The sequence below is a fragment of the Phocoena phocoena genome, chromosome 19 (assembly GCF_963924675.1).
Source record: "Phocoena phocoena chromosome 19, mPhoPho1.1, whole genome shotgun sequence".
In the NCBI taxonomy this organism is placed as follows: Eukaryota; Metazoa; Chordata; class Mammalia; order Artiodactyla; family Phocoenidae; genus Phocoena; species Phocoena phocoena.
The window spans coordinates 30,002,092-30,023,223 of NC_089237.1; the positions used below are offsets into that span (position 1 = coordinate 30,002,092).

At 44.0% G+C, this 21,132-nt stretch overlaps 1 protein-coding gene, 4 non-coding genes and 1 pseudogene across 7 annotated transcripts in view; all 6 read left to right on the top strand.

The window, feature by feature from the left end:
- Positions 1-1,113: 1,113 nt before the first annotated feature.
- Positions 1,114-1,277, top strand: LOC136139528 (U1 spliceosomal RNA). The gene has a single exon (XR_010657057.1). It is a non-coding gene; the product is annotated as a U1 spliceosomal RNA (small nuclear RNA).
- Positions 1,278-2,149: 872 nt separating this feature from the next.
- LOC136139527 (U1 spliceosomal RNA) lies at positions 2,150-2,313 on the top strand. The gene has a single exon (XR_010657056.1). It is a non-coding gene; the product is annotated as a U1 spliceosomal RNA (small nuclear RNA).
- A 4,544-nt stretch (positions 2,314-6,857) lies between these two features.
- The window catches only part of TEX14 (testis expressed 14, intercellular bridge forming factor), a 79,930-nt gene continuing 65,655 nt past the window's right edge, over positions 6,858-21,132 (top strand). For all 3 annotated transcript variants that reach the window (XM_065897062.1, XM_065897063.1, XM_065897064.1), the window contains exon 1: positions 6,858-6,993. In XM_065897062.1, the coding sequence (XP_065753134.1) occupies positions 6,858-6,993 (136 nt within the window). The remainder of the gene's footprint in view (positions 6,994-21,132) is intronic.
- Positions 14,841-15,031, top strand: LOC136139537 (small nucleolar RNA U3; annotated as a pseudogene).
- Positions 16,772-16,985, top strand: LOC136139532 (small nucleolar RNA U3). The gene has a single exon (XR_010657060.1). It is a non-coding gene; the product is annotated as a small nucleolar RNA U3 (small nucleolar RNA).
- Positions 19,618-19,828, top strand: LOC136139536 (small nucleolar RNA U3). Its single transcript, XR_010657064.1, has one exon. It is a non-coding gene; the product is annotated as a small nucleolar RNA U3 (small nucleolar RNA).

Below are 21,132 nucleotides of genomic sequence, written 5' to 3' on the forward strand. Positions count from 1 at the left end.
CTTTTCCACAGTTGTCACTCTTTGTTCAACTTAATATAAAAACATTTAGTTTTCCACTTCTTTGGGCCTTCATTTCCTTATGAGGGCTCCTGTACACTTCTGTTAAATAAATGTGTGTGCTTTTATCCTGGTAGACCGACTATGCCAGTGTAATTTTCAGGCTGGGCCGGAGACCCTAACAGAGGAGAGGTAAAGTTTTGCCTCCCGCACACCACCAAGTCCTTGACGCCCTAGTTGATGCAGAGTTGTTTTGCCCAGAGAGCGTAGCCAGCAAGGGCAGAAAGGAAAACAGTGTGTCATGTATTTTCACTGTCCAAAAAGAAAAGAGGAGCGCTCGCTTTGTTACCAAATCCAGGCCAGGTGCTGCTTATCTTTGAGCCGAGCATGCAGAGGTTTGAATCTTGCTGAAGTCGGATTTGCGTCCCCAACCGCACGGACACCTGTCCGGGAGCGGAATGGCCTGGGTCGGGTGAGGGGATCGAGGCTGCGTTTCACCCGCGTTCTCCTGTTCAGCTCCCACAGAAATCTTGTGAAGTAGGCAAGCAGTAGTATTCCCACTTTACACTTTTGGGAAATGGAGGGTGAGAGAGACCTGAGGGTATGACTTAGTCCCATAGTGGAGCAGCGAGTCAGGCTCGCAGAACCGACAGTGCGGCCCTCTTCCTCTGAGGGCCGCGCGCCCCCGGCCGCCCGCAACTGCCCTGCCCGCCCCTGCGGCGCAGTACTAGGACGTGTGACAAATCTACGCCGTAATTTTTGCGTATGCCTGCCAAGACAAGGAACTGAACAATCTTTTCAGCTACACTTGTCGATGATCGTCTTTGGGGTCGGCACGAGGCATAGCTAGAGCGAACTGACCGCTTCTCCAAAAGCAGTGACGTTGAGTGACAAGAGGCGGGAATATGTAGATGAGGGGCGCGCCGCCTGCTGGTTCGATTTCATTCTTCGCTGGGCAGAATTTCCGCTGAACGTTCAAAGGATGTATCCTGGTCAGTGTCATATGAATAATCCTGCAGTTTCCAACCAAAGGCCTAAAGAACTTGTCATATAATTGACCATAAGTATATTGTGTGCTGAGTTCGAGGGTGAGGTGCCAGGGAGGAGCTACAGTTCATACTTACCTGGCAGGGGAGATACCATGATCACGAAGGTGGTTTTCCCAGGGCGAGGCTTATCCATTGCACTCCGGATGTGCTGACCCCTGCGATTTCCCCAAATGTGGGAAACTCGACTGCATAATTTGTGGTAGTGGGGGACTGCGTTCGCGCTCTCCCCTGATACGAAATGTTGAAAAAAAGAAGTTGTTTCTCGCTATGTTGTTAGTGATTCAGCGGTATTTATTTTTGTTTTTAGTTTTTTTTTTTTAGGTTAGGTTTGCCGTAGTAAGGATTTTAATGTATTTTGTTTTCTGAGCTTAACCGTACATCGGTTGTTTTTATTTCCTTTTTAAGGTATTTTTAAACTTACGTTTCTTTGATGAGAGAGTTCGTCGCGTTGTGTTTGCAGTGAGTTACTGTAAGCTTTAGAGACTTAAAACAGTCAAGTTCTTTTACTTTAAGTGTTCAAGATTTAGGAGGTGATTCCTTTGTTTTTTGGCGGCAAGTCCGTTTGCGGCTTTTTTCTGCTGTCTTTGAAAGCCCGCTGCCTAGCACCTTCTGTTGATATGTGTGTCTTCTGTGTAAGGGTTTTTGATTACATTGGTGGTCTCTAGGTAATTCGCTATGCTGTTGCCCCACCTAATTTCAAAGCTTTAATTACATCTGTAAAACTTGTGACACAAAAGGAAGTAATATTTACACGTTGCGGAGACTAGGATGTAGACAGGGCGGACGGATGGGGTCTTTCATTATTTAGCCTAACCACATCAACAAAACCTGGGATAGGTTTGTCCCGCGCAGAAGAATGACGTCATTAAACAGTGCTTGGAGTATGTAAATGAGCGCAGTGTCCGCTGGTCTTGCTCACATTGTACATACATTTATTATTATTTTGCAAGTGTTCCGGTATACGAAATGTTTTTGTCAGGATTTTTATAGTTTGGAGAAGTTTTTATTCGTAAGTGAGGGTCTAGAGCTTGCGTGAAGTGAGTGACCGTAAGTGTGAAGTGTTTCGTATGTGAGGGTGAGGTGTCTGGCAGCTGAAGCAACTCATACTTACCTGGCAGGGGAGATACCATGATCACGAAGGTGGTTTTCCCAGGGCGAGGCTTATCCATTGCACTCCGGATGTGCTGACCCCTGCGATTTCCCCAAATGTGGGAAACTCGACTGCATAATTTGTGGTAGTGGGGGACTGCGTTCGCGCTTTCCCCTGATAAGCTTAATTTAAAAATAGAAATTTCGGTGTTTTTGTTTAACTATTTTAGTAAAGCGTGATAACTGCATTTAATGCTTTTGTTTTGTTAGGGTGTGATTTATGGGGTGGTTTTCATGGTTTTGTTATTTTTAGAGGGATTTCTCTAAAAAATATCTGGAGTTTTCTGGGATAGCTGTGAGAGCTAAGAGTTGTATGTATGTCGTAGAACAAAGAACTTTAAAATTTCATTTTTGATTTGAAATTGTGCGATGATGTTTGTTAATTCAGCGTTTATCGTTCTTGCAGAATGCTGGCGTTCCATCGAGGGGAAAACGAACAAATTTACGGCAGTGAAATGTGTTTGTAGGGAGAATTTAGAGTGAGTTACCTCACTATGTACTCTACAGACGGCATTTTTGAAGAGTAGGATGATTGAAAAAGAAAAAAGGGAGTAAGGCTAAAAACATTCAGGGAGTGGTTGTTAGCATGTAAATGATTAGTCCAGTCGAAAGCCAAGTTCTCAGGAATGTGCATGTTCTCCAGCTTTAGGAAAAAGAAGTAGAAAACGTATGAAACTGAAGCGGGTCTGCGGTTTTAAATTTACCTGTATTATTTTAAATATTTTATGTCAAAATGTAGTCATCATGTATTGGTGTAAATGCAATTAAATAAAAAGTTTTAAAAGGTTGAAAAACATAAAAATGACTATTACTAAATAATAAAACAAGTATTGGTGAAAATCTGGAAAAATTGGGACACTTTTTCAGTGCCGGTGATAATGTAAATGGTCCAGGCACTATAGCAAACAGTGTCGACTAAAACATTATTCACAACCTACCCGGAACTTGAGAGTTTATGTTTTATTTGGCGAGGATTTTTAGGACTTAAAGCTTGGGAGGCAGCATCTCAAGTAACCCTGAGAGAACTGCTCCGAGGAAGTGAGGGGGCCAGCCAGGACATATAGGAGTTTTGCAACAGAGGGTAGATAGTCTGAACGTCAGAAGATTGTTGTTAATTAAAGAAAACCAGATATCTTAAGGAATTTAGCGCTTTTCTGTGTATGGGAAGATGCAAGAGTCTGGGCTCACCGAAATCATTCCTCTGATGTGCACCTCAGCTATCTGGGGCCAGTATTCTGTGTTTTCATATCCTGAGTTTCCTCAGGGTTCACCCTAGGGAGTGACTGCAGTCTGATGGCTGCTAGGTGGCAGGTATTCTCTTCTTTCGAAACTGAGTTCCCTCAGGGCTCACTAGCTCACCGTCGGCGGCTGCTGCAATCACGACTGTGACATCCTTTGTTTACTGATATGGCAGGCAGTATTCCATTTCTCAACAGTATGGCCATTCCTGAAAAAATTAATCCAACAATTCTACTTCTGGGTATATACCCTAAATAATTGAAAACAGGGATTTAAAGAGATATTGGAACACTCATATTCATAGCAGCATTATTCACAATAGCCAAAGGTGGAATCAACCCGTGTCCATCAATGGATTAATGGATAAACAAAATGGGGTGTATATACATAGTGGGAAATTATTCAGCCTTAAAAAAGGAAGGATATTCTGAAATATGCTACAACATGGATGAATCTTGAGGACATAGTGAAATACGTGGGTCACAAAAGGACAAATAAGTGTTTCCACTTACGTGAAGCGCCAAGTGTAGTCAAATTCATAGACACAGAAAGTAAATTGGTGGTTGCCAGGGCCTGAGAGAGGGAGAAAATGCAGAGGTAGTATCTAATGGGGTATGGAGAGATGGATGGTAGTGATTGTAGTACGACAGTGTGAATATATTCATGCCACTGAACACTTTAAATTTGTTTAAAGTGGTAAATACTATGTATGTGTGTATGTGTGTGTGTGTATATATATATATATATATATATATATATATTTTTTTTTTTTTCCCCGTACGCGGGTCTCTCACTGTTGTGGTCTCTCCCGTTGCGGAGCACAGGCTCCAGACGCGCAGGCTCAGCGGCCATGGCTCACGGGCCCAGCCACTCCGCAGCATGTGGGATCTTCCCGGACCGGGGCACGAACCCGTGTCCCCTGCATCGGCAGGCGGACTCTCAACCACTGCGCCACCAGGGAAGCCCAATGCTGTGTATATTTTTACCACAATAAAATAAAGAATAAAGGCAGTGTTACATACAGGCGGACATTCCAGTGTGACAGAGCCTGAAAATGCACATTGGATTTGTCCAGGTGTAAGAAGATATTGGGGGACTTCCCTGGTTGTCCAGTGGTTAAGAGTCCTCCTTCCAATGCAGGGGACGTGGGTTTGATCCCTGGTTGGGGAACTAAGATCCCACATGCCGCGGGGCCACTAAGCCCATACGGAACAACGAATAACCCGTACACCACAACTAAGACCCGACGCAGCCAAAAAAATAAAAATTTTTTTAAAAAGAAGAAGATATTGGGGGCTTTGGCCAGCACCCCACTGTCAGGGGTATGGGAGAGAATAACACACTAGCAGACCATTCCAGCTGAATGGATGAATGAAGTGGAGATAGTAACTGTAGACTCCCCTTTCAGGAATATTTTCCACTTTTTTTTTCAGTAGATTATTTCAATTGGTGATAAGCACTTTTTATTTTTTTAATATTTAAAATATTAAACTTTTTCCTTTATAATTATTAAAACGACCCGTGCCTTTACTAAACTAAAATAAAACTATATGCATATTCATATGCCATATCTAGCTATTATTAGTGTATTAGTTTGCTAGGACTGCCATAACAAAATACTACAGACTGGATGGATTAAACGACAGAAATTTACTTTCTGAAGGTTCTGGAGGCTAGAAGTCCAAGATCGAGGTGCCGATAGGGCCGGGTTCTTCTGACGCTTCTCTCCTTGGTTTGCAGATGGCCACTCTCTTGCTGCCTATTCACATGGTTGTTCCTCTGTGTAAGTGCCTCTGGTGTCTCCTTCTTCTTATAAGGACACCAATTGTATTGGATTATGGCCGCATTCTAACAGCCTCATTTTAACTTAATCACGTCCTTAAAGACTTTATCTATGTAAATCACATAGAAACATGCTACTCTTTTTTAATGCCTGGAAATAGTAGGGAAGCAGAAAGGGGGGTGGGGTGGGGTGGGGTGGGGAATGGAGGTGGGGAAGGAAGTTATAAAAGCTTCAGCTCATACTCAAACAATGTTTTCTGAGTCACTGTGCCTTGCTTAACAATGTTGCGATTACTAGGATGCTATAGGCACTGACATGGCTGGTAACAAATACAGAGAAAACAAAGTTAAAACACTCAAGTTATTAGCATTTCCACATTTTATCAGTAGTTAAATTAAGAGGGGGTTACTTCTCAGTAACCAAAAAGCCTCTTGGCTGTGGAAGACCCACAGAATGTGTCAACCTTTCTGGTGTTTGTTTCACTTCACCTCATATCCCACCCTCTGTGTCTCTCCATGGAACACTCAGTTATGCCCCTGATATGCATGCTTGTTGATTCATGCAAATGGGGCTTCCTTCTCTTATCCACTGTCTGGGGAATACCAGCCTGGTGCCACTTGTCTGCCCTGCTAGACTGTGATGACAGTGATCCTATTTTAGGTGACTTACACAGTACCTGTCACCTGTGAGACACATGGTAGGTATACCACAATCACTGGTCAGGTGTGGATGCTACACCTGTGGAAAGTTTAAACTTCTTCGCATGGTTCTTGTGTACACAGTAGCAGCTAACAACTACTGAGAGCTCCTTGGTGCCAGGCAGAGTTCTAAGCACTTTACAGAGTTCTAAGATTTTATTTACCGTCTCAGCAGCTCTCTGGTTATTATTACCCCCATTTATAGATGAGGAAATTGAGGCCCATCAGTTATATAATTTCTCCAAGGTCACACAGTTAGGGAGGTGACAGAGCCAGGATGAGAACTTCAGAGTCTGAACGGGGAACCCAACACACATACTATCTACTTTCCTACATAAATGACTGCATTTGTATACTAGCCGTTCAAAGTTAATACCCTCCGGGAATTCCCTGGCGGTCCAATGGTTAGGACTCCGTGCTTTCACTCCCGAGGGTGTGGGTTCCATCCCTGGTCGGGGAACTAAGATCCCGCAAGCCGCAAAAAACAAAACAAAAAAATCCCACAAAGTTAATACTCTCCTAATTGTCTTAATGACGCAACAAATACATGTATTTCTGATTTTAATTTTTGATAGTCGTCACTTTTTCACTTCAAGGAATTGATGATAAATATGTTGAGTTCTTCAATTTCAACAGTAACATTGAGAATAAACTTTAATCTTGTAGAATTTATTCTTACATTTTTTGGCCATGCCACGCGGCATGTGGGATCTTAGTTCCCTGACCAGGGATCAAACCCGGGCCCCTGGCAGTGGAAGCGCAGAGTCTTAACCACTGGACCACCAGGGAAGTCCCTGATCTTGTAGAATTTCAGTAATTGTCCCCTAATGCTGTTCATTATCAATGAAAATGGACAAGAAGTGAAAGAAATGTGAAAGAATCGACATTTTTTTCCTTGCATTTCTGATTCAGTTAGAGCATGTTGCTTTCTTTTGAAACAGGATGTCTCGGGCCGTTCATCTTCCAGTCCCCTGTCCTGTTCAACTTGGTTCGTTAAGAAATGACTCCTTGGAAGCACAGCTTCACGAGTATGTCAAACAGGGGAACTATGTGAAAGTGAAGAAGATTCTTAAGAAAGGTAGGCACCGTATTGAAATGGCAGATGTGACTTGATTCACATCACTGAATAACATCAGAAGGAAAACCAGGTACATCATAAAACTGTGAGTTCTTGGGGAAATTGGAAGTTAAATTTAGAGATGAGATGTTCTTTACCAGTGCAGTCAGATTGTTCAGTAGAGGTCTTAAATTGGTGGAGCCTGTTTTGTTTTGTTATGCGCTAAGGAACCATAAAGTCTTCCAACCATTAGGCTCCTAAGGGTTTCTCCTCGGGCCCCAGACACCCACCTTGGATTCTGCCTGATTCCCTTTTCTCCTTCAAATCTACTCTGCCCACTAAGTTTTCTGAGGCCTGTGGTGGAGAGAAGGCCAGTTTTCACAGCTCTCTTCTTCCTTGCTCCTTAGAGGCACTTGGTACTTTTGTTTTCAGGGTGTTTTGGGTTTGTTTCTGTTTTTTGCTGTAGGCTACAGGCACCTCAGCCTGTAGAGCAGACAGAAATAAGAAACATAGCTCAGGCAATCTTCGAAAGAACAAACAAATAAACACAAAAAAACATACACAAACAAAACCTCTGCTGGTATTTGCCCCTGATCTAGAGATCCAGCCAGACCTGCTTTTTCTAAAATAACCAGAAGACTTGTGAGATTCCCCCTCTTCCTCCTTAGTATTAAAGGGAAGCTTATAAGGCTTCTCTCAGCTGGTTTGTGGAACAGTCAGGGTGACCTAATTTTTCTACAGTGTTTCTCTATTTGCCTCAATAGTATTCCTGAGGACTTCCAGAAAGGTAACACCAGTTTTGTTTTGTTTTTAATGTTTATTTATTTATTTATTTTGCCTGCGCCCGGGTCTTAGTTGCAGCATGCGGGCTCTTAGTTGTGGCATGCATGCAGGATCTAGTTCCCTGACCAGAGATTGAACCCGGGCCCCCTGCATTGGGAGCATGGAGTCTTACCCACTGGACCACCAGGGAAGTCCCGTAACACCAGTTTTTGTAGGACCCAACTACCCCAAAAATACTTCTCTCAAAAACTTTTCAGGTGCTTCTGGGGTCTTCCCTGGCAGTCCAATGGTTAAGACTCCGCGCTTCCAATGCAGGGGGCACAGGTTCTATCCCTGGTCAGGGGAATAAGATCCCACATGCTGTGCAGTGTGGGCCAAAAAAAAAAGATCTCAAGGGTTTCCATGTACCACCCCTAGAATCTATAGATGAAGTGGCTGATGGTGAACTCAATTTATTTGAAAGTATCTGTTTTCTACCCCCTCAAAGATTTTGCACTTTACCTCATAACACATTCATGTTTTAATATAAAAATTGATGTTCAAGATAGGTATGCTATGACTTCTAGTGTCTGTCTATCCACATCCTCCAGTATCAGAAGCAGAGTTCTAGGACATTTTTTATCTCCTAGACATCTCCTGAATGTTCTGCATCTTCAAATTCTTTTTTTAAAAACTCTTTTTTTTGAGGTACAGTTAATATACAATATTATATGTTTCAGGTGTACAACATAGTGATTCACAATTTTTAAAAGTTATACTCCACTTATAGTTATTATAAGCTATTGGCTATATTCTTTGTGTTGTACGATATGCCCTTGTAGCTTACTTATTTTATACATTGTAGTTTGTACCTCTTAATCCCCTACCCCTGTTCTGCTCCTCCCCACTTCCTTCTCCCCACTGGTAAGGACTAGTTTGTTCTCTATATCTGTGAGTCTTCTTTGTCACATTCACTAGTTTGTTTTATTTTTAGCTTCCACATATAAGTGATATCATACAATACTTGTCTTTCTCTGACTTAATGCATCTTCAAATTTTTGACATTAAACTAGAGCAGGGGATGAGGTTGACAGGTATAACTGGATATGAAGCAGGACTTTATTTGTGCCTGGAAATTTTGTCTAAATCCTCAGAGTGAAGAACAAGGGGTGATAAATGCCCCCACAGTCTAAAGCAAGGCTTCTTAGGAGATGGCCAAAATGATCTTGGACCTTCAACTCCATCACCCACATCAGGCCTATCAAAGAGAAGGTGATGGGGTAGCGGTGGGAGTGCCAGTGGAAAGATTGTTTCAAAGGCATTCACAGGAATAGAATGCTGTGGCTTTTCCCTCTTTCCCAGCCTCAAGCCTAGTAAGAGGCCATTCAGGTGAACCTCATGGACAGAATTGTGATGTGTGATGCCTACAAGCAGGAGAGTTGGGAGCCTATGGCCCAGCCTGCTGAACAACAGAAACATGCCAGCCCACCCCAGCTGCCACCAAGGTAGCATGAATAGAACCTGGCATGTTACCTGGAATTTAGGGGTCAGGAGGACTGCCATCTGCCTCCTACCTGGAGCAGTTCTTGATGGCTGGATGAGCATAAGAGATCAGCTTCTGGAGTAGCCATACTTTCATCAGTTGTGGGGTAGGTGGACTCTATGCAGGGTAGCTGAGCCATCTAAACGGACCTCACCTATGAAGAAGGAAGAATCCCAACAGAGAGGCTGGAGATGTAGCAAGAAGTCAGCAGAAATGAAAACCAGAACTACATTGAGGTATCATCTCACACTGGTCAGAATGGCTGTCGTCAAAAAGTCTACAAACAATAAATGCTGGAGAGGCTGTGGAGAAAACGGAACCCTTCTACACTGTTGGTGAGAATGTAAATTGGTACAACCATTATGGAGAACAGTATGGAGGTTTCTTAAAAAACTAAAAATAGGGCTTCCCTGGTGGCGCAGTGGTTGAGAGTCCGCCTGCCGATGCAGGGGACACGGGTTCGTGCCCCGGTCCGGGAAGATCCCACATGCCGTGGAGCGGCTGGGCCCTTGAGCCATGGCCGTTGAGCCTGCGCGTCTGGAGCCTGTGCTCCGCAACGGGAGAGGCCACAAGAGTGAGAGGCCCGTGTACCGCAAAAAAAAAAAAAATCTAAAAATAGAACTACCATATACCACTCTGAGGCATATATCTGGAGAAAACTCTAATTCAAAAAGATACATGCACCCCAGTGTTCATAGCAGCACTATTTATAATAGCCAAAACATGGAAGCAACGTAAATGTCCATCAACAGATGAATGGATAAAGAAGATGTAGTACTTATAACTGGTGGAATATTACTCAGCCATAACAAAGAATGAATTAATGCCATTTGCATCAACATGGATGGACCTAGAGATTATCATACTAAGTGAAGTAGGTCAGACAGAGAAAGACAAATACCATATGATATCGCTTATATGTGGAATCTTAAAAAATGATAACGAATGAACTGACAAAACAGAAAGAGAGTCACAGACGTAGAAAACAAACTTTTGGTTATCAGCGTGTAAAGGGGATGGGAGGGATAAATTTGGAGATTGGGATTAACATACACACACTACTATATATAAAACAGATAGATAACTAATAAGGACCTACTGTGTAGCATAGGGAACTCTACTCAGTACTCTATAATGACCTATATGGGAAAAGAATCTAAAAAAGAGTGGATATATGTATGTGTATAACTGATTCGCTTTGCTGTACAGCAGAAACTAACACAACATTGTAAATCAACTATACTCCAATAAAAATTAAAAAAAAAAAAGTCAGCAGGAGAGGGCAATGGCCTGCATTAGGGCGGTGTGCCGTAGAATGGAGATACCCGAAGGACCCACTAGCCCCTCCCACAAAAGAGCAGGCATTAGGACAAAGCCACAGGCAACAAAGAGCATCAGCTAAATACAAAGGCCTTTGCCGCTTGTCATCTCATTGGTTCTCTCCCTACTTCAGCTCTGGAGTTGTCAGAAACAGCCTTGAGATCAGAGGAGTGGAAGAGCAAGGAAGAGGTTTTGATTTCAGAAGGACTGGGCAATTTATTACCTGAAATGAGACTGTGCTTTGACTGCCTCAGCGTGACTGAAAGAGCATGCAATCTGCCTGAGGTGCCTCTCGGGAGAGGGGCAGCGAGAACTAACTGACAGAGTGTCCTTGAGGGTAGTAGAGGAGAAGTTGTTTCCTGATTGCCTCCTGCTTAGTTCATCCCACTCAGAAGACCAGATACTACAGATTATATGAGTTCTAAAACCCAAAGGATGAGTTCCAGAACCTCAGACCAGACTTCATTCATTTTTTTATTACACGTATATTAATTGAGCCTCGGGGTTAGAGCAGCCAAGGAAAGATGTACAGCCCTACCTTCCAGAGAGTATAATCCAGCAGAAGAAAGAGACATGAGTCGGTAATTGAAGTCCTGAGAAGGGCAGGAGGCAAAGGAAGCACACAAGGTACATCTCAGCCTCATCTGGGAGGTAATCAAGGGAAAATTCCTAGAGAAAGTGATATTTAGGCTTGGGCCCTAAAGAAGAAACGTTGACAGGAAAGAAGGAAAAGTTGGAGGCAAGGGAGGTTTAAAGGGATGCAAAGACCCTGAGGATAGAAAAGAAAAGTGTGTGGATCACTTGAGTTGGAGGAAAAGGCAAAGTGGTGGGAGAGAGTGGTATGGAGGTGAAGCTGGCAAGGTAATCTGAAGCCACACCAGGCCTCGTGGGCTGTTGGAAGGATTTTGGTAATAGGTGCCTCCGTATTTAGGATGGTTACAGCTTCCTGGTGAGTCGACCCTGTTATCATTATGAGATGTCCCTTCTTAGCTCTGGTAATACTCGTTGTCTTGAAGTCTACTTCTTCTGCTATACAGCCGCTTCAGACTCCTTATGCTTACTACTTACGGAATATCTTTAGAGTTAACATATGTCTTCTGTAGAGAGCACAGAGTTGGGATTTGTGCTTTAAAATCCATTCTGATACTCTCTGCCTTTTAACTGGAGGGTTTAGTCCATTAACATTTTATGTAATTATTGATAGGGTTTATTACAAAGAACACAATTCAGGAACAGCCAGATGAAAGAGAGTTAGGGCAAGGCATGGTGTGTGTGTGAGTGCTTGGAGCTTCCATGCCCTCTTTGGGTACACCACCCTTCCAGCACTTCAGTCGGTTTACCAACCTGGAAGTTCTCCAAACCTGATCAGTTAGGGTTTTTATGGAGGTTTCATTATTTAGGCATGATTGATTTGGCCATTGGTGATTGATCTCAATCTTCAGCCCCTCTCTCCTGCTGGAGGTGGGACAAGGTGGAGGGTTGTGGCAGAGCTGAAAGTCCCAGCCCTCTAATCATGAATTGGTCTTGGTCTTTCTGGTGACCAGCCCATCCTGAAGCTATCTCAGAGCCTCTCAGCCAAGAGTCATCTCATCAGCATACCAGAGACGCTTATCACCCCTAACGCCAAGGAAATTCCAAGGGTTTTAGGAGCTCTTGTGCCAGATACCTGAGAGTAGAATTCTATTTCTAAATGGTTGCTCTGGCTGCGGAAGGGTCTGAGGTATGTGAGGAGAGGGAGAAAACAGTCGGATGACTTGTTTTTGGTTTGAGCAACTGGGTTGAATGTGGTGTCATTGCCAGAAAGAGGAATAGGTTTGGGAAAGAAGCTATTGGAAGTCAGTCTGGACCAGCTGAGTTAGACACCTGTGATTCAGCTAAGTGGAATATCAAATAGAAGCTGGGTATATGAGCCAGCAGCCCAGAAGAGATCTGTCTGCATATCCATGTTTTGAAACCAAGGATGATCAAGCGAAGAGGGCTGAAAACCCTGCTGGCAGGAATCTCACTCTTTTACAGACAGGCTGCCCTTGTTGGGGCAGGAGTAGAGAAAAAAGGAGGGGAAAACCAGGTGGTTCCCAACAGTTATGTCAGTAACCAGGTTGAGGGAAAGAACAATACATACATTGATTCATCATGCGTTCAGTTAGTCTGCATTTGTTGGGCATCTACTATGGCTGGCAAGGGACTGCAGATGCAAAGATAAAAATGACCTTGTTCCTGCTTTTAAAGACCTCACAGTTGAGTAGGGGAAAATAAATGCATTTATAACACAGTGAGCTATGTAGAGGCACTTACAAAGATAATTAGGGACACAAAGCACATAGTGGTCACTGTTAGCTGGGAAAGTGAGGGAAGGCATCTGGAGAAGGTGACGAGAGCTGAGAATCTGCTCGTAGGAGGCCAAGGGATGGCATGGATGGTGAGGGATCCACAGAAAGGGTGGAGAAACACAGAGTGGAAAAGTCTTAGATAAGGAAGGGCCCAGACCAAAGACAAGGGGCCCTTGGGTGAAAGTGACTGGAAGGCACTTGATAACTCTTTAAGACTTAAGGAACCTGCTCTGACCCCAAGGAGATGTGTTCCAGAACTTTTTGCCCCAACACTGTCTGTTTCCCTGAAGGGATTTAATTCAGAGCATTTGACTGTCTCTAAGGAGATTCTATTAGAAGTGGTTAGATGAGATGAACCTGAGAGTCACGTTAGTCATGTCACTATGATGCAATAAAAATGTGGTTGATTCAGGAAACTGCGTGCATGTCCATGCAGTACGGTGCTTTCTGGCATGCTGGAGGATGTCAGAAGCATCTTTACAACAGGAAGTTAAATGATGAAAACAGTTACCCACCATCATATATCAGGTGTGTTCTTTGAGGAGAAGCTGGGACCAACTTTTTTTTTTTTAATAAATTTTTAAATTTTATTGTCATTTATTTTTGGCTGTGTTGGGTCTTCGTTGCTTTGCTGTGCGCGGGCTTTCTCTAGTTGTGGTGAGCGGGGGCTACACATTGTTGTGGTGTGCTGGCTTCTCTTTGTGCTAGCTTCTCTTGTTGCAGAGCACAGGCTCTAGGCGTGCAGACTTCAGTAGTTGTGGCATGAGGACTCAGCAGTTGTGGCTCGTGGGCTCTAGTGTACAGGCTCAGTAGCTGTGGCACACGGGCTTAGTTGCTCCACGGCATGTGGGATCTTCCTGGACCAGGGCTTGAACCCGTGTCCCCTGCATTGGCAGGTGGATTCTTAACCACTGCGCCACCAGGGAAGTCCCTGGGACCAACTTTTGCCACAAGTAAATGGGTCGGCTTCCTCTGAGATTTGGAAGCCAGGAAGATCAGTCATTCAAGGCTGAACTTTGAGGGATGGTGTATTTAAACAAATTTTTTGCCACTGCGTGGGATCTTAGTTCCCCGACCAGGGATCGAACCCCAGCCCACTGCCCACTGCCGTGAAAGCGGGGAATCCTAACCACTGGACCACCAGGGAATTTCCTTTAGTGCTTTCTTAGAGAAATGAATTCAATTGGAGACTAGAACTCCTGATGGAAACACCTTGGCTTTCCAGAAAGAACCCAGACTTGATCCAGTGCCAGATGTACCTAGTACCTACCTGTGGTTCACTTGAGGACCTGTGTGACGGATGCTCTAGCCAGCATGTATGAGAATGGGGAAATAATCACACCCTTTTCCTTCACTTGTTTAGAGGATGAAGTGAGACAATGGGTTAAAATGCCTATCATGGAGAAGGCACTCATAAACCGCTATGGGTACCTTCGTTATTAGGCGGGATTACACTAGTTCTGTGTCCCTCTCTTTTGTCCTTCTTCCCCCAACTCTTTTTCAAGGCAAAGGAAACCTGGTCTCTCCAAGTCAGCTGATTTCTCCAGCAGGCAAGAGGCAGTCCAGAGGGATCAGTGGCGGGAAGCTCGTTTGCTTAGCCTACAGAGGGGCGACGCGACCCGTCCTGGACCCGGGGGACGGGTAATAGCAGCCTTGGGTAGGAGTCATGCGCGCAGCGCGTGATTGCCTGCCAGGAAGCCGTATGTTGATGAGGCCTGTTGCTGCTTTGAAGTGTTTCTGGAAGGTTTACGGGCGAAAATGGTGTTTTGAACTTTGCCCTTTCACAGAGTAGTTATGGGATATAAGATAAAAAATATTTCTCCGGGGGCGAGGGACTTGACAAAACTGTCACCATCAGTAAAAGGTGGGCAGCTGCCACGTACCCAGCAGGGACGTCGATGTCCAGATTAAGATTGTAGATATAAAGCTAATTTTTGTGGTTTGTTGTTAGATAAAGTTTGAAGGCCATGTTAGAACACCCGAAGCCGTGGAGATGTAGCGTTTTATTCTGAGCATGAAGGCGGCCCATGGTGTTGTTTTTACAGTTACTACTACATGTTGATGATTGTTCTTGTTCTTAAGAAGAGAACGCTCATTGAGCGGTTTTGTTTGTAATTGTGTTCCGCTAAAGAACAATCAGAGTGCTTTTTTTTCTTTTTACACTTATAGCGGTTTAGCTATGTAGGTCGTTTCTTACCAAGTTAGGTTTCTTTTTTTCCTTACTCACCATGTGGTTTCAAAGTTTAAGCTTCAGAAATATCGTTAAAGCAAGTAGGGTAGTTGAGCACTCCTTTCCGCCATTGTGAGGCAGCCCCTCCTTTAGAAGAGAAATCCCTGTCTCTTCCCAGTCTTCCCTGTAGCAGCACCATCCATTGAGTTGTTCCAGGCACAAACCAACATGTCAGCCTTTGAAACCTCCTTCCCTGACACCCCACCCCACCTCCTGCAGCAAGTCCACCAGTGAGTCCCATCCTGTCAACTCAACTTCCGGAACAGCCCACGTTTCTCCTTCTTCCTTGCTGAGCCCAAAGGTGAGCCACCGTGCTGTCTCCTACAGACACGGTGGCAGTGGCCTCAGAAGCGGTCTCCACAGCTTCAGACCTCCCAGTGGCTTCCCTTCACACTTAAAATCCAGGCTCCCCAGGCCTTGCCTAGAAAATCCGCAGATACCTGCCTGCCTGCCTGCCCCTGCCCCCTCCCTCCTACCCTGTGTTCTCCAGCTGTCTTCAGTTGCTGAAACACACAACCTTGTTCCTTTCCTTGGGTCTTTGCCTCCCATTCGTTGTTTTCTCTGCTTAAATGCAACCTCCAAAGAGAGGCCTTCCCTGAGCACCCAGATCTAAAGTAGCCACCAAGTCCCTCTCTGTTTCGACACTCAAAATCCTCTGCATGCCTCATCCTCTGATCCTCTTGGGTGTTTGTTGTCAGCTCTCTCCCTCACTAGAATGTAAGCTTTTTGTGAGTAGGGGCCTCTGTTTGCCCAGTGCCTAGAGTGTCTTTATTTTAAAACATGGAAAACTGGGATGATGGTTAAGGTGACACCTACCAGCTCGGCTGTTTAACAGACCTCAGGCAAGTTACCTAGCCTTTCTGTGCCTCAGTTCCCCGTCCATAAAACTGGCATATACTTGTATTGATCTCATAGTTAAAGCACTTAGAACGATGACCGGTGCCTGTCAAGCTCACGATACATGGTAGCTAGTATTGTCGTAGCTGGCACTCAGGTATTTGTGGAGGGAAGAAATGATGTCAGATGCAGCAACCAGGTGTCTTTTAAAAACTCAGAAAGTGTGAACAGGTAGTACGGTCATGTGGTAAAAAGCCAAAAGTTTCTGCCTTCCGGCGCTGGTTCTCAGCCACCCAGTCCCCCTGCCCCTGCCTCAGTCATGGTGACCTCTTACCAGAGTTTGAAAGTCAAACCTGTAGGACAGCTTTGAAGGAAACAGCTAAGATAATATATATCTTATATATATCTTTTTGCTCAATGGAATCAGCTAGGTTCTCACTAGCAAAGGCAACGGCCCACCCTTTCCTTTATAGCTTTTCAGGGGCGAGGTGGTTTTACCAGATCTGTGGAGGGAACGCCTTCTGGGCTTTAAAAACGCGGGTTGTCATTGGCTGTCATTCAGTATTATGTTAATTAAGTGTGGCTGTTTTAAAACTTGTTAAATTACATTTCCAGTTAAAATGTTAAAATGAGTTGGTAAGTGATAGCATTTGAAAGATTGTATTGGAAGAGCTCTTCCTCTTTTTTCCAGTAGACTTAGAAACGGAGAAACGATCTCGCCCTCAGTGTAAAGTGTGCGGCTCCCACAGACCCAGCCGTCACGTGCAAGCTCGGGTCAAGACTATACTTTCAGGGATCATTTCTATAGTTCGTTACTAGAGAAGTTTCTCTGAATGTGTAGAGCACCCGAAACCACGAGGAGGAGACGCAGTGTTCTCTCCTGAGCGTGAAGCTGGCTCTTGGCGTTGTTTTTGCAGCTGTCGCTAGCCATTGATGATCGTTCTTCTCTTCTTTAGGGAGAGAAAGAGGGAGAGGGCGCCGTCTGAGTGGTTTCGTTTGTAGTTGTATCTCGTTAAAGAACAGTGGGGGTAGCTTTTTTTCGTGTTTCTCTTTCTTGTTTGCCTCACTTTTGTGTCTCGCGATAGTCCGTAAATAGCTAGGGCTTGTGGTGGCTTACCGTGTGATTTCAGTGAGTGCTCAAGTTCTGCTGCTCACCTTGCTGTTTCTCGGTTCTCCGGTTGTTGTTTCTTGTTCATCTTTGTTGTATTTCTGACTTGTAGGAGGGAGTTCCTTATTCCTTAGTTGTAATATATGAAGGTGGTTTTACTCCTTGTCAGTCAAGGCCCTTGTGTTTATCTCATATCCCTGTTCTCCAATCATTTGTTGATTAAGGGTATTTTTTTCACTGTATTTGTTTTTTAGAAGTTTTTGATGATGAATATTCTAGATTTCAAGGGGACACATTATAAGTTTCCGTTTCCTCCATCTTTTAGGGTTATTTCCAAGATTAAACGACGTGATCCAAGTTAGGGGGTTAGTACATGGCCTGGAAGTATTAAAGTACTGTAGAAATGATAGCTTTTTCTTTTTCAAAGAAAAGGGTAGCCCACCGTGAAGTGATGGTTTTTGTTGGTAGGGGTTGGGGGTGCATAACCTTTCATATTCAGGTGGCAAGTGATTTTTTCACAAATAAAGCCTACGGGAATTTCCTGGTGGTTAGGTGTTTTCACCGCCAGGGCTCTGGTTCAGTTCCTGGTCAGGGAACTAAGATCCGGAAAGCTGCCTAGCGGGGCCAAAAAAGACAAAAAATGAAAGTGAACTTTAAACAGACCTGCTGATTAACAATAAAGGTGATAATCAAAAGTTTAAAAAAATTCAGTAAAAATGTACAGAATTACCACATTTTGGGAATCCCTCCGGCTCCCCCAAAACACCAGAATACCACAAAACTACAGTTTTTGTTACTTTATTAAAAAAAGAAATTTTTTTAAAAAATTCATCTTTGGCTGCGTTGGGTCTTTGTTGCTGAGCAAGGGCTTCCCCTGGTTGTGGCGAGCGGGGGCTACTCTTCGTTGTGGTGCGCGGGCTTCTCACTGCGGTGGCTTCTCTTGTTGCGGAGCACGGGTTCTAGGCACGCAGGCTTCAGTAGTTGTGACTTGCGGGCCCTAGAGCACATGCTCAGTAGTTGTGGCGCACGGGCTTAGTTGCTCTCCAGCATGTGAGATCCTTCCAGGCCAGGGCTCGAAGCCGGGCCCGCCTGATTCTTAACCACTGCGCCACCAGGGAAGCCCTATATATATTTTTTTTAAATGAAGAGAAGTGCTTCAAAATACACCTCTTCGTTACACACTTAAGATTGGCCTGGTACATTATTTTGAGAGAAATACTTACCCAGGTGAGCCCAATATGCACCCCTCACATCCACACTCACGTGAGTAACCAGCAGAATGTCTCAAAAGGCTCAAATCGAAATTTAGGATCTTAAAAGGTTAAAAGAAGATCTTTTATTATTATTTAAATATTATCGAAATATTTAAATATTATTTAAATTTTGTTAATATTTATCGTTATATTTAAATATAGTAATATTTAAATAATAAATAATCTTATTAAAATAAAATAATCTCACCCACAGACACCGCCTGTAGTATTTAAGATGTGAAAACTAATCCGAGGCACCTGAGCACACCTTTGTCTTAAATTAGTCCCGGCAGTGTTGTTAGTGTTTTTAGAAACAGAAAGGCAGTAGGTTCTGATTGTCTGTCTGTCTGTCTGTAATAGGTCAATTAAGTACTGTAAGTCTTAGTATCCCTTTTACTTTTTTTTTTTTTTTGGCCAAACCATGCAGCATGCGGGATCTTAGTTCCCGAATCAAGGATCAAACCCACGCCCCCTGCAATGGAAGTGTGGAGTCTTAACCACTGGACCTCGACGGAAATCCCTAAGTCTTAGTTCCTTAAAGGAAAAAACAAAACAAACAAAGCCTCTTAAGAGTGTTCAGAATTTTTAAAAGTTGTGTATGAAATGACAGTGTAACTGAGCAGGACCCTATGGGGCCTTCTTGCTGGCAACGCCAAGGTCTTGAGTCCAAAATTGTTACCGAGCCAAACTTGGATCTGCTTGCCCGCCTGCAGTAAAGCCAATCGACTGACACCAGCTTGTGGTGAAGGAAAGTGCAGCATTTATTGCGGGGAACCAAGCAAGGAGTCCAGGTAGCCAGTGCTTAAAAGGCCCGAACTCCTTGCTTGGCGCCCTGCAGTAAACTGCTGCACTATCACCACAGCCAAGTGTCAGTAAATTGGCTTTACTGTGTGTGGGCAAGTAGACCCAAGTTTGGCTCAGTAACAACAGTTTGAAAATCATTTATACGATATTCCTGGGAGTTCCCTGACGGTCCAGTGGTTAGGACTCAGCGCTTTCACTGCCAAGGGCCCGGGTTCAGTGCCTGGTCAGGGAACTAAGATTCTGTAAGCTGTACCGTGTGACCAAAAAAAAGGAAAGGAAGAGAGGAAGGAGAGAGAGAGAGAGAGAGAGAGAGAGAGGAAGAAAAGAAAGCAAGCAAGAAAGAAAAGAAAATCATTTAATATGATATTTCTGAAATGAGAGGAATGTGGAAAAATGTCACCATCCATAAAAAGTATGTGGCTGCCACGGACCCAGCGGAGTTGTGGGGTTAAAGCCATTATTATGGTTTTAGGAGTTATTTCTATAGGTTGTTACTGGACGAGGTTCCAAGGTTCCTGTGTGGAGTCCTCGAAGTCCACGAGGAGGCGGGTTCTCCTCTGAGCGTGAAGCCAGCTCTTGGTATTGCTTCTGTAATCTGCCTTTTGCCTTTGATGACTGTTCTTTTCCTCTGGAGGAGTAAGTAGAGGGAGGGAACACCATCTCAGTTGTTTCTTCTTATGTTACTGTCTCAGAAGGTAGATGATTGGTTTCCGCTAGGGGGCCGTTTTCTGTATTTGTTTTTCACGTGTTCCAGGTGCACAACGCTTTTTAACCTGTGTAGTAGATGTGGTCTTTATCCTGACCTGACTATTTGTAAGCCGTGATTTTTTTCAGTGAAATGAGGAAGAATCTGTCAGATGCAGTTCGGCGTTTCTGTTTCCTGATTGGATTTACAGGTCATGAGCTTTTTCACACATCAGGTGCAGCCCCAGGGTACTGAAACAAAATTACCTCCCCTTTCTCTCCTTTCTGTCAATCAAGTCACTCTCTCCCAACACAGCTAGGCAGACATCCCTTCTTGGCCTCTATGGTGATTTCTTTCTCTGTATCTCAGTTCAAGCTAAGGAAATACGACATATGTAGGACTAGGGTTTATAGGACTTTAGCACAGAGGAGGAATGAAAGAAGGCGGAGTTTGGCCAAAGCACAGTGGACAGAGAGCTAAGGGTAGTGGGCAGCTATTGAAGGAGAGTGACTACATCAGCTGTGCACTTTAAGGTCACTCTAAAAGCTATGTGGCGATGATACTTATGGGGAGGGGTGAGGTGGCAAGTGTGAGGACCAGTTAGGCACCTACTGCATTCATCTACCTGGGAGAAGATGGTAGCGATGATAGAGAAACACCAGACATGAAAGATATTTAAGTGGTAAAGTAGACAGGACTTGGGGGGGTTGATTTGTTGACGAAAATTCAATTAACTATCAAGAAGGAAAAAAAGGGAGTTTTATATGAGCCAATCTGAGGATTATAACACGAGAAGCAGATTTTCAGAAAGCTGTTAGAAGTCGAAGACACAGTCATATATTTTCCAGACAGAGAATTGTAGTACCTCAAAATGACATACTGATAATTTACATAAAGTTCACCAAGGAACAGGTAGTCCAGGTGAGCTTGTACAGAGTAAGCAGCAAGACGCCATGACCCCTTATGGAGTTCAGAAAGAACTGTATTCTTTTAAGAAGTCCCATTGCTGGTGTCAGAAGAAAGAAAAAATATGGGTCTTCACGGTTGAGCGGGCGCTCCCATCTTTGAGGTGCTCTGATTAATGTGTAATACAGATGCACACTGCGCCTGGGAAGGAGGGAGGAGGCCCCCCACACACACACAAAGAGAATTTTATGTTTAATTTTTTCTAGTCCTGCCTTGAAATATAACATTTTATTTCATCAGGTTCACTGACGGTGTGGGCGAGAGGAGCTGTCAAGGATAATTGCCAGGTCTTGGGGCTTGAACAGATGGGTGGACGGTGGTT